A 13,863-nucleotide genomic window follows, 5' to 3' on the forward strand; every position below is an offset into this window, starting at 1 on the left:
TCTCGTCCAACACACCCGAATGTTTCGTCTCGAAATCTGCGCTTCTCCACTGTATACGAAGTTGGGTATCACGCCGCGAGCCGCGTAAACAGCTAACGCCGAGCCACGCCATCGAGAACGAAGAGCGCGATCATTGATAAACAGTCAGAAACAGAAGCACACAACACGGCAAAGCCCATATAAATATAGGCACTGCACACCAATAAAGGCGCGCGCTCCAAAGCAACAACACGCGAAGGTATTTAATCTAGTGGCAGCCAGCCGGTCAACAACTGGTACCGCGGCGTGTGCGTGGCTTTAGCAGACAGTTTTGGGAATCACTCCAAAGCAGTTAGACGTTTATTTCGGTGCTGTGTTCTCGTTCGGAAGAAAAACCAAATCAACTCACAATGGCTAATTCAAACCCAGACATTAAGTACACGCAGCTCTTCATCAATAATGAGTTTGTGGACGCAGTGAGTGGTAAAGTATTTCCCACGGTGAACCCGTCGACGGGCAAGAAGATTGTGGACGTTGCCGAGGGCGACAAGGCCGATGTGGACCTGGCCGTCCAGGCTGCCAAGGCCGCCTTCCAGCGCAGCTCCAAGTGGCGCCAGATGGATGCCTCGGCCCGCGGAAAGCTGATCTACAAGCTAGCCGAATTGATGGAGCGTGATCTGCACCAGATTGCCAGTTTGGAGTCGTTGGACAATGGCAAACCGTACATGAGTGCCGTGTATGACGTGTACGGTTCGATGAACTGTCTGCGGTACTACGCCGGGTGGACGGACAAGGTTTGTGGCGAGACCGTGCCTTCGGATGGACCACATCTGACCTACACCCGCAAGGAACCATTCGGAGTGGTTGGCCAGATCATCCCATGGAACTATCCGCTGCTGATGCTCGCCTGGAAGTGGGGTCCCGCTCTGGCCGCTGGTTGCACAATCGTTATGAAACCGGCTGAACAGACCCCGCTCACTGCTTTGTACATGTGCTCACTGGTGAAGGAAGCTGGTTTTCCTCCCGGTGTAGTCAATGTGGTGCCTGGATATGGACCAACGGCTGGCAGTGCCGTTACAATGCATCCGGACATTCGGAAGGTTGCTTTTACCGGTTCGGTGGAGGTGGGCAAAACTGTGATGGCCGGAGCGGCGAGTAATCTGAAGAAGGTTTCGCTGGAGTTGGGTGGTAAGAGCCCGCTGGTGATTTGCGACGACGTGGATGGTGAGTTTTGTTTATTGTTTTGTCGATTGGTAGTAATAAAACCTGTGGATGATAAGAGTGTGGATGTCTGGTTTGCTGAACAAGCATATTGGGAAACGTTTGGCAATGACAATGCATGTGTGAATAAATATTCGATTAACATGGCTAATTCATGCTAAATAATGCGAATATAATTCAAAACTCGGTAGTTTGCTCCTGAATGATGATGAAATAGGAACAGCGATAAAACCAAAACACAGCTAGTCGCGATCGGTATTTTACCGACATCTCAACTACTGAACGTTTTGTTACGAATTTTTAACGAAATTTCGTAAAAATATCAATTTTCGGTAAAATGTTATCGTTTATCTGTCAAACTCTAACGAAGTTCGGTTAACGTTGCTACCTTTACCGATTTTTTCCTATAAAACAAACTTAAAGGTTGAGATTTCGGTAAAACATTACCGAAGACGGTGTTTTTTTCTAAGTGTGTATGTGATTTTCAATGTTTGAATTAATGCAAAGTATTTTGCAGATGTTTGATTTATGAACGAACATCAATAGTTTTCTAAACACGAAACAAAGACAGAAACAAAATCAAAACCAAGAACCAGCTTAGAAATAGGAAAATATTAGACTCGTCCACACCAAACAGTGAAACAGTGCTAAAGAAAAACCAAATACTCCCACTACTTGTACTTATGACACACATGTGATACAGGAATCACTGTATAATTTCGCTTGAAATAAGTGCCACAACGATAATTCTCTCCGTTTAAGCATGCCTTGTTAGAATTTTCTTGACACTGCGTATCGTTGCACAGGAATCACATTCGTATCACATGTCTGTCCGGGGTATTAGACAACACAAGATACCATTAACCGTTCAGTACCCCCTAAAACAGTGAGTAGCCGACTCACTCAAAGTAAAATTTTTCGGTAATACCAATCTGTGTTGTCAATTATGATTTTCAAATAACTCAACGCACATATGTACAGATGAGTAAACTACAGGAGATAGACTAAATGATCGGGACAGGCAAAATTTTCACTTTTCAAAAAATGTTCAACTAGCTGCAACTTTTCAAAAAGTGCATCGAATATTCTCAAATTTTTACTGTAAGTTCATCAACTAGGGTAAGTGTACCAATTATGGCTTTAGTACCAATTTTTTTCCATAGCTGATTTTCATTATTTAACGATGTAAATAAAAAAGAAAAATTTTGTGAACAACGGATCACGATCACAAAAGATGGTTACATTGATGTGAAGTTTAAACATTTTGCTCAAATTATGGTAGAAATAAATTATTTTCCTTAAAATTTCGGCTTACTTGCACCCTTTTTCGCCATAATGTACCAATTATGGCTAATCCCATAAGAAATGCATGCAAATAGTGCGAAAAGGAACCGAAGTTAGAAAATGTAGCCATAACTGGTACAGGGTTCCTATCATTGGCACACGCTGCAAAAAATACTAAAAGTAGTTTTGGCTCCGTTTCAATATTTTTCCTGTAAAGTGTGGAAACTAAGCTATCTTTTAACATATTGATCACATTCGTTGGTCTTCTCGTTATTTTTTGTACAAATAGTTTTCCTTAGGTAGTGTCATAATTGGTACAGGCACCCTAGTTGTGTATCAGTGGTCCAAATTTGGGAAAGATCGGGCCATTTTCCACGAAGTTATAAAGATTCTTGAAAAAGGTAAAATTATCCGATAGCCAACTTTGAGCTATTATATCTCCGGATTTAATGGATCGATTGCAATGAAATTTTGATCAATTAGGACTTATATAATGAACTCTTAAAAACATTTGACTTAAATTGGATTTTTTTTACAAGAGAAGAAGTTATGGCGATTTCATTATTTTCATGATTTTTTAGCAAATTGGTCTATTTTTAATATGTATTCCATTACTTTTTCAATTTGTTGGCAGATATGTTGTTACTTTCCTTCCAAACACATTTATATATAAGTCAATTAGAGGGGAATTAAATGAACTATTATTTGCTTCTTGAATTTTGATACGATGTTGCACGGTGTCAAAATTTCGATTATTATCGAACATTCATGTACCTCGGATTTTTCTTCGAAAATGATTAGGTTTTGGGCTATATAGTCATAATCGGACTACTAGAAAATATTTCATCGGCGAAAATTTTTCCATACATTTTGTATGGGACGTTTTTTGGACTAAAATAGTAGTTATTGATTTTTAGTATGGAAAATAGCCAAAAACTCACCTAACTCAAATTTTCCCCGATAGAATATTTTCAAATTTTGCATTTATACATTATAGCCAAAATTCTAACATTCTATGAAGAAAAATCCGAGGTACATGAAAGTTCAATAATAATCAAAATTTTGACACCGTGTGTTGTAGTTTTGGATAATTTGGTGTTTTATTAGAAAAATAATCTAATTGTTATAATTTTATTCCGTGTTAAGAATTTTAAGTTATGTCAACGGTTTTTTATAGCTCATTATATAAGTCATAAATGGTCAAAATTTCATTGTATTCGGTTCATTGAATTCGGAGATATAACAGCTCAAAGTTGGCTGTCGGATAATTTTACCTTTTCCAAGAATCTTTATAACTTCGTGGAAAATGGCCCGATCTTTCCCAAATTTGGACCACTGATACACAACTAGTTGATAAATTTGGGAATATTTGATGCACTTTTCGAAAAGTTACAGCTAGATGGACATTTTTTTTAAAAGTGAAAATTTCGCATGTCCCGATCATTTTGTCTATCCCCTGTATTGGTTAAACTGGGAAAAAATCCACAGCTCAGGTGAGATTTGAACTCACAACCCTTATTCGCTAGACAAGACAAGTGAGTAGACAATTTTACGACTCCGACAATTTGAAATATAATAACATGTAACAAAAAAGGATTCTGCAAATGTTTGAAAGGGGAAAACACGACATTTTAGCCTGTCTGGTAGTTTTAGGACAATAGCGAACAATTCCTTGTAAATAAATGTTAATTTGCTCCACCAAAATTTAAGTAAAATTGTTTTGTTAAACTTTATTTGTCTATTGTAAAACAATTAATTGTCCATATATAAATTATTAATAAAACTATAGATCCCCGGAGGAAGGTCCCAAACTAGGACTGAAACGTCGGAGTAAGAAAATCGTAGATAACCTAATGTTCAAATAAGTCTGCTATGCCACCACATTTATATATTCTTTAACTTTCTCTTGGGTTTGTGTTTGATTTTTTTAGACTTTCCAGGAATTTTACTAGAAACTCTACTAGAGCTAGTACAAAATGTAACTTCACTTTTTTAGTTTCATGGTTCAACAAAAATAAATTATTCTATTGTGCCACGTTTTTTCCTGGAATTTCACGAAGAGTTTTCTCCTTATAACTATTCCTTTAGAAGATCTATCAAAATAACTTCTAGGAATTTCACGAGTATTACCTAAACATAAGAACCTATTCTATGTTTACCAAAGATAACAATTCTGCCATTTTTTCTAGAAACTTTACCGAACATTAACCAGAAAGTTAAAAAACTACCACCAATTTCTTCAGGTCTTCTGACAATAAATAACTGAAAAAATCCATACAAAAAAATCCTTAATTTCATTGACAGCAATTTCGAATAGTTTCTTTTTTCTTTTATAAATTCCGCTGGATTATTTCAAAAAAGTATTGACTTTTGTAGATATTATCTTTTACGATACTTTATTGTCTTATAGGGTTTAACGACTGGAAACTTGATGGGAAGGGGGATGGCTTTCGCAGTCTTCGAATCAAGAACGATTTTTATCAAAATTCCCGACGTTTCGACCGAGGGATTTGGCCTTTTTCAAGGATCGATAGACTGTAGACACTACGACCCTTGAAAAACGCAAAATCCCTAGGCCGAAACGTCAGGAATGTGTTTTCTATTTTCTTATTTATGGCCCTCGTGATATTGTAATAAATCAGGGATGCCAGATGATTGATTGAAAAAAATAATCAATTTTTATCACTCTTTTTAAAAATTTGTATTCCATGCAAAAATAAAATGGCCCCTCTTGCTCAAAAATCTGTATTTCGTATAAAACGTAATCTGTATGGAAGCTCAACAATCTGTACATATGGTATCCCTGTTATGAATATTGTCAGTGATGTGTTTAGGAATTAGAAAAATGTCGTTTCAGTGCTACTAGAATTTTCCGATTTATCAAGGTGTTCAAAATTTAAAAGCCCTCAATATTGTTAATATTGTAAAAATATAAATTGCCTTAAAATAATGATTTGGAGGTGCTTCTAGTAACGAAAACAGATTTAGTTGCTCAAACTAACTGTTTGATTGATTGTGTTAGTTTGAGTTACGTTTCTACAAACCGCTCAATTTTTGTCAATTGTTGTAAAAAGAAAAGATAGAGGTTCCATTTTCAAATATTAAAAGTACAAATCTGGAGATAACTTTTTAGTTCGGAAGACTTGAACAACTTTTATTATAAGTATTGTAGTTTAATTCTCAGCTTTCGAAAGATGCCAGAGTTTTAAAAAATAGTAATTTAGACCATTCCTCTTTTCAAAAATATTTAATTTTGGGGAGATTTTGAAGAAACTTTCGAGTTGCAACAGTTCAAATAAGCTTACAATGAACAAAAATGGAAGGGTTGTCACTCCATCAATTTGAGTAACGAAATGAATTTTAATTCCCGTTTTGGCGAAAATTTGCTTAAAAAAACACTTCCTAAAGTATATTTTATTAACTGTTTCCAGCAACCTTTGTCTTGTTCACTGCGTTTCTTGACGTACCAAGGTCCCTACAAATGTAATAAAAATCGTTTTTCGAAAAATGTAAAAAATGTTTGCCTCATAACCCTCCTATGGGACTCACCACTTCATTTAGGTGCACCGAGATGAACCAGCCCTGGGCTGAAAATCTCGTTAATAAAGATAATAATAATTTAGGTGCAAAGGAGGAAAAACATTTTTTTTGATAAATCCTGAACACAAAACTGAATTATTGTCATTAACCCTCGAGCGATCACGCTGTTGTATTTTGCACAAATCTTGCTTTTTATATTCAGCTTTGGCGTCGCGCTGGAGATGGTAGCCAACCGCGCGAGTTACGGAAGGGTAATTAAGTATGATGGATCAATTAAAAATACCATTTACGAGCCCAATGACACATATTGCCTGGAACTTTACAAGATTTGCTGGTATGTAAGATTTTTCAGTGGCTTGTTAATGCCAAACATAGTTTAAACCTGATTTTAACATAAGATGGGTACAGCTACGATTAAAGTACTGTATTAAAACATCTTTTTGCCTCTCTCGTACACCAAAGTGTATTGAAAGGCTATATGTTCACTCAAAAATCGTATTTTCGATAGAAGGCTCGGAGGGTCTAGTCACGATGAATTGCGATGATGTCTGTATGTGTGTATGTGCGTATGTGTGTATGTGTGTATGTATGTCTGTGTACAAAAAAGGTCACTCACTTTTAAGGCACTTCCCATTGACCGATTTTACGGATTATAGCACGAATCGAACCGGAATTTTACCGCATTGTTGGCCATTGAAAATGGTCCGGATCGGTCAAGGCGTTCCGGAATTATGGCCATTTTAGTGATCTGGACCAGCACCGGTGGAACTGGTCATATACAGGGGATGGCCAAAATGTTTGGGATAGGCAACTTTTTTTCTCTCACAAAAAAGTTCAACATGTTATAACTCTTCATAGAGTGCATCAAAAAATCTCAAATTTTGACTGTTTGTCAACCTACTATATGTGCATCATTGGTACAAATTTGGGCTCGATTGAATAATATTTCGCAAAGTTAGAACCGTTCGGGTAAAACACTATTATTTAGACACCTCATTTTTGAGCTGCAATATCTCGGAAACCAGTGAACCGAATTGAATGAAATTTTGAACGTCACTAACAATATGTTAAAGCTTCACAAACTATTAAAACATAGGTACTTTTTAAACGTTGAAAAAAGTTATCATGGATTGACACTTTTTGGATTTTTTTCGAAAAAATGTAATTATATTACATCAATGTCAATAAATTTTAGTGCTGATATCCAAAGATTTTCCACTTCTGTTCTCAAGTTATCTCTAATCAGATATATTAGAGCCGATTTAGATTGAAGGAAGAACACATTTAGTAATTTTTGTGTGATATTGTTAATTTGACTTATTTTCCTCTATATGGGTAAAAAATTCAACCCGGTATAACTTAATTCGCGTATTAAGTATCAATATATTGTTGATGAACGTTATAAAATTTAATCAATTCGGTTCACTGGTTTCCGAGATATAACAGTTCAAAAATTAGTTGTCTAAATAACAGTGTTTTACCCGAACGGTTCTAACTTTGCGAAATATTAATCAATCGAGCCCAAATTTGTACCAATGATGCACATATAGTAGGTTGACAAACAGTCAAAATTTGAGATTTTTTGATGCCCTCTATGAAAAGTTACAGCATGTTGAATTTTTTTGTGGGAGAAAAAAAGTTGCCTATCCCAAACATTCTGGCCATCCCCTGTATAAAACTGAACCAAGCCCCATCATGCGACAAATCAAACTGTGCCGATTTTTGTAACCTTTAGCATAGTTGACGAATTTTAAGCGGAAATCAATACTGGAGACCAGAAAATCCCCAATATCGGCCCAATATTCAAGATGGCGACCAGAATATCCAAGATGGCGATCTAGAATCCAAGATGGCGACCATTTAATGTAGCTTTAGGCCCTAAAACCATGCAATATGGGTATATTTGGTATGAGAAAGATGTCGGGAGTTTAAAAATGGAGACCAGAATATCCAAGTTGGCGGCTGAATATTCAGGATGGCTGCTATTAAATGGAGTTTTAGGTCTTAAATCAATTAAATATGGGTGAAAATGAAGACCAGAATGTCCAAGATGGCGGCTCCAAATTCAAGATGGCGGCTATTTAAAGTAGTTTATGACCCTAAAATTATGCAATATGGGTATATTTGGTATGGAGTAGATGTCCGGAGTCCAAAAATGGCAGTCAGAATGTCCAAGATGGCGGTCTAATATCCAAAATGGCGGCTATTTAATGGAGTTTTATGCCCTAAAACCGTGCAATATGGGTATATTTGGTATGAGAAAGATGTGCGGAGTTCATAAATAGCGGTCAGAATATCCAAAATGGCAGTCTAAAATCCAAAATGGCGGCTCAACATTCAAGATGGCGGTTGTTTAATGGAGTTTAAGGCCCTAAACCCATGCAACATGGGTATATTTGGAATGGGGAAGATGTTTGGAGTCCAAACATGGCGACCAGAATATCCAAGATGGCGGTTCAAAATTCAAAATGGCGGTTGTTTGATGGAGTTTAAGGCCCCAAAATCATGCAATATGTGTAGGGTATATTTGGTATGGAGAGGACATCCGGAGTTCAAACCTGACGACCAAAATCTTCAAGATGGCGGTCTAAAATCCAAAATGACGGCTCCAAATTTATGATTACGCCTATTTTATGGAGTTTTCGGCTCCAAAACCAAGAAATATTGGTATAGTTGAGATGGGAAAGATGTCTGGACCCCGAAACATACGACCAGTATATCCAAGATGGCAGCTCAAAATTCAAGATGACGGCTGTTCAATGGAGTTTTCGGCCCTAAAACCATGCAATATGGATATATTTGGTATGGGAAAGATGTCCGGAATGTCCAAAAATGGCGACCGGAATATCCAAGATGGCGGTCTAAAATCCAAGATTTCGGCTCAAAATTCAAGATAGCGGCTTTTTCTTAAGATTTTGAGGCTCAAACATCAAAAGACATTGAAACGATATGATTTCTGGTGCCTTAAAATGGATTTTTGTTAAACATATGAAAGTGCTATACAGGTCGGACTCGATTATCCGGGTGACTCCAAAATTATTTCACCCCGGATAATCGAATCACCCGGATAATCGAGCCATGCTTCTTTTCTTTTATTTTCGATGTTCTTCAATCAAAAACTGTTCGTTAAACATAGAAGCTAACATACATGACGTTGTAGTGCCTAAACTTAACGTCAGGTGTTATTATAACCATGTTTTTTGAAAATGAAATTTTAGCTGAAAAATGTGAAAAAAATAAAAACAATTTTCAAATAGGTTAAATCCAATTTTCAGGTGTTGTCTTTGATGTTTATCACATTTTTTGACATATTATAATCTTAAATCTTGTAAACAAAGCATAAACAATCTTTTCCCCGGATAATCGAGCCATTTTTGCCGGATAATCGAGCCCCGGATAATCGAGCCCCCGGATAATTGAACACCCGGATAATCGAGTCCGACCTGTACAGTTTCTTACCGATTTTGGCAACAATTTCTTACCGATTTTGGCAACACCCGTTTTTGGCATAATTTTTTTTATCGAAAAATCATCTTGAATACATGTTTTTAGCTTTACCTCTTTAAAAAATATATAAATTTATTAAGTTTTCAAAAACGACAATTCTTTAAATCATGACGTAATTTATGAACGTCACCTAAGGGGGGCGTTTTATAACTTATGAATAGTCCATATTGATAATATAAGTTAAAATAACGCATTAAAGTTGTAAAATCACTATTTTACCGATTTTGGCAACATAAAGTTTACCTCGTGTTGCCAAAATCGGTAAGTAACTGTATTCATCAACATGTCACTTGAGTTTTGTTGAAATGGGTTTCCGAAGGCACGAGAAAGGCGTCAACACCGCTAGGTGGATTAACTAGGGTTTTTTAAATTATTTTCAAAGAAGTTTTCTGTGTTACTTGGGGTGTGTTGTGGATTGGCATCTAAGCCGAAAGAGAGATGAGTTTGTGAAATATGAGTGTGTTCACGGTGCGGCTTCGGAGTCAGTTTGGCTTTCTTTTCCGCAGAATCATTTCTTGTTCTGTGGCTTAGTTTGTTAAAGCGCTGGTCTAGCAAATACGGAGTTGTGGGTTCGCATCCCACCAGAACGCGATTTTTTTCACAAATTTCATCTCTCAATTTGTCAATTAGCAACATTTCGTGCCTTCTAATTACAAGTTATTCCAGTATATACCAATCACGTGCTTTTTTTCGAAACAGTGCTAAATTTCCACTACCATTACTATTGATACTACCTCCACTAAGGGAGCGTTTACCCTAATCAATTGACATGGGGCTTTTATTGCATAATTTCCGTTGATAAGTTTTTCAAATATACACAGATCAAAAAAAGAATGTAAAATTGTGTGACATATGATGACGTTGATAAGTTGTGTGACATATGATGCACATGATTGGAGCGTGGGATATCACAGAAGTTATCATGTAAACTTACATTAAATGTCATGTAATTCAACATGACTCTGAGTGTTTACATGACATATAACACAAATTTACATGATATATCATGTAAACCATCATAACATTAAGTTTACATGACTAAAATGAAGTTTACATGACGTGTAAATCTCATTATTTTTATCTGTGTACCATCACAAACTTTGCCAGAGAGCTAAGCATAAACTTCGTTCAAAAATATCTGCAATAATTCAGTTTGAGTTATTCTCGGGAATCAGTTCAGAACTTCATAGTTTATTTTTACAAAGTTTGATGTATGATATATGTTCTCTATAGTCTGCTAGGTACCAAACAGAGCTAACTTCAGATTTTTGTTAGAAATTTCACTAAAATTTGAGGAAATGTATGCAAAAACTAACACAACACGGATTTTATCTCAATCAGTTTCTTCTAGAAACAGTGCTTGAAATGGCGAAGCGTTTTTTTTTTTTTGAACGAAGCCAAGTTTGTTCCTGAATGATCGACGCTCTCTGATCCCTTCTTGACAATATCGTGGTAACGAATTATAAGATCTGAACTCTTGTTGCTAATATGATTATGTTACATTAAGCTTAGGAGTTGTGTCTTGACAAGAATGCAGATACAAAGTCAGCTGCCTGTCGTTCATGTATTAAAAAAATGCTAAATAATTAACGTCGGTCAGAGTCTTCCCAGAATCTTGTTTTACAACTTTTTTACAAATTTATTCATCTCATTTCAGTGAACGAGGCCGCCCAAATTGCCTACACCGGCGTCTTCGAGAACATGGGCCAGTGCTGCATCGCGGCGACTCGTACCTTCGTGCAGGAGGGCATCTATGATGCATTCGTGCAGAAGGCAACCGAACTGGCTAAGGGACGCAAAGTGGGCAATCCATTCAGCCAGGGCATCCAACATGGCCCTCAGATCGATGACACGCAGTTCAAGAAGATTCTCGGCTACATCGAAACGGGCAAGAAGGAAGGAGCCAAGCTGGAGACCGGTGGTGTTCAGGTTGGCGATGAAGGTTATTTCATTGAGCCGACCGTTTTCTCCAACGTTACCGACGAGATGACCATCGCCAAGGAGGAAATATTCGGACCGGTTCAGAGCATCATCAAGTTCAAGACGCTAGAGGAAGCGATCGAACGTGCAAACGCTACCAGCTTCGGTCTGGCGGCAGGCATTGTAACCAAGAACCTGAATAACGCCCTCACCTTCAGCAACGCCGTCGAAGCCGGTTCCGTTTGGGTAAACACCTATTTGGCTGTATCTAATCAGGCCCCGTTCGGTGGTTACAAACAATCTGGCGTGGGACGCGAGATGGGCAAAGAAGGCATCGAAGAGTATCTGGAAACGAAGACCGTGTCCATCAAGCTGCCCTCTAAAGTCTAGATCTTAACGGTTTTGGTGCTACAGCCGGCTTCGTGCTTTGTTATCGCATCCAGAGCACGGAGTGTTTTGTAATGCAATCGAGTCATATCTGCAGGTCATCGCGGACAAACGTGATAAATTTCAATTGTATACTGGTGTGAATAAATTATCTCTTAACAGTCAACAGTTGTCGAGGCGGAGGCGATATGAACCGAATTCCCTTATATGGTCCCGTTGTTATGGGTTCGTTATCTGGTCTTATTGCAAGCATTCATTCGTTCATCCAACTGCTGCCGAGACAGTGATACATCAACTTGAATATGTTACTGTACAGTGCTGTAATTCCGTAAAAAATCAAGAAAAGGCATTCCTGAAGGTTCTTGTATTTCATGTAAAGTTTCTCAATCATTATTTCTATATTGCCATGCAATGATTAAATTTCAGAATTCATCAACTATTTATACTTTAATGATGTTGTTTCTTGGGTTACCAAAATCAGGGTTTCCTACGGTACTGACAATTCTAAAGATACAACCAATGATGCGTTTCGCAAAGAGTTCTGTTCTGAAAGGAACCCGAGCGAAGCGCGATACACAGCAAACCGAATAATAATGACCCTTTTCGTTATAGTAGTATCGCTCTTTGCTTGACCTGAGACGTTAGAATAATGATTTACGCCCAACCCAAGTTGCTTCATCACTTCTCGTCGTCGTCGTTGCTTCAAAAGTTTGTTTACGAATGCCTTTGCGTGTCATTCAGTTGCTCCTCGTCGATGGCAGCGAGCCATCACGTTTCTATCTAGATGAGATGTGTTTTTTTTTCATGCATTATTAGATAGCACGCCTTCTTTGGCAAACTCGCGATACCAACGAGATATTTCAACGCCGCTGGCTGGTTGAATCAAAAGTAAACTAAGGTAGCACAAACTTGTTGCTGGTGAAAAAAAAAACTGATTGCATTAGCTTCACGGTAAACAAGTATGGTAGCTTCTTGAAAATATAGGATATGGTAATATTTTAAGGTGTTTTTTATACAAGAGTGTGTTGATTTTTGATTTAATATACTAGTTTTTGGTTTTGCTTAGATAAAACAATAACAAAAAAATCCTGTAAAAAACATAAACTTTTTTGTTCCAGGTTATCTGGTTTGATATCTGTGACAAAATAGCTCCCAAATGACATTACAATGTGAGTATTATTGACATGTTACGACACTCTAGAGTATATCATCGTGGGCATATAAAATTACAAGCAGTAGCTTAGATACAGGATGATATTAGCTGAACATCCATGCCTGAGTTCATTTTTTATCAAGCTTCTTATGCATAGCTACCGTCAAGGCGCCATTCACCGTGTGCCTTCGAATATTTTTTCATTATTTCCATATTATGATTGAATGATATGACAATTTCCCTTCAATTTCACCAATACAACACTAATGTATTGTTACACGGTGTCAAAATTTCGATTATTATCGAACATTCATGTACGTCGAATTTTTCTTCGAAGATGAATAGTATTTTGGCTATATATTCATAATCGGAACACTAGAAAATATTTCATCGGCGAAAACTTTTCCATACATTTGTATGGGAAGTTTTATGGGCTAAAATAATAATTATTGATTTTTAGTATGGAAAATACCCTAAAACTCATCTAACTCAAATTTTCCCCGATAGAATATTTTAAAATTTTGCATTTATACATTACAGCCGAAATTCTAACATCCTATGAAGAAAAATCCGAGGTACATGAAAGTTCGATAATAATCGAAATTTTGACACCGTGCGGTGAATGGGTCCCTACTACCACGGTGAATGGTGACCTACCACGGAATTAGGCGACCTTACTACCCTTTACTAATTGTTCTATATCACCAAATTTTGTGAAAAATTTTCTACTTCTGTGGATATTGCTTTAATTTTAACCTATAATGAATGCAATTAAAAGCGGCACCAACAATGTTTATAAGACTGGTGTCAAATGACAGCCCTTATTTACCCCGAATCCTCTTAGATCCACGGTGGATGGTGCCTTGACGGTA

The 13,863-nt window shown here is 37.2% G+C and overlaps 1 protein-coding gene across 1 annotated transcript; it reads left to right on the forward strand.

Moving 5' to 3' along the window:
- Nucleotides 1–216: 216 nt before the first annotated feature.
- LOC115255015 (aldehyde dehydrogenase 1A1) lies at nt 217–12,004 on the forward strand. Its single transcript, XM_029852720.2, has 2 exons — nt 217–1,203; nt 11,189–12,004. The coding sequence occupies exons 1-2, from the start codon at nt 390–392 to the stop codon at nt 11,839–11,841; spliced, it is 1,467 nt and encodes a 488-aa protein (XP_029708580.2). The 5' UTR covers nt 217–389; the 3' UTR covers nt 11,842–12,004.
- Nucleotides 12,005–13,863: the final 1,859 nt, after the last annotated feature.

Source organism: Aedes albopictus, chromosome 2 (assembly GCF_035046485.1).
Source record: "Aedes albopictus strain Foshan chromosome 2, AalbF5, whole genome shotgun sequence".
NCBI lineage: Eukaryota > Metazoa > Arthropoda > Insecta > Diptera > Culicidae > Aedes > Aedes albopictus.

Excerpts from the sequence above, each read along its gene's own strand:
- LOC115255015 (XM_029852720.2), top strand. The coding sequence starts at position 390 with ATGGCTAATTCAAACCCAGACATTAAGTACACGCAGCTCTTCATCAAT. Across the intron at positions 1,204-11,188 it reads GATTTGCGACGACGTGGATG|TGAACGAGGCCGCCCAAATT; the intron begins GTGAGTTTTGTT and ends ATCTCATTTCAG.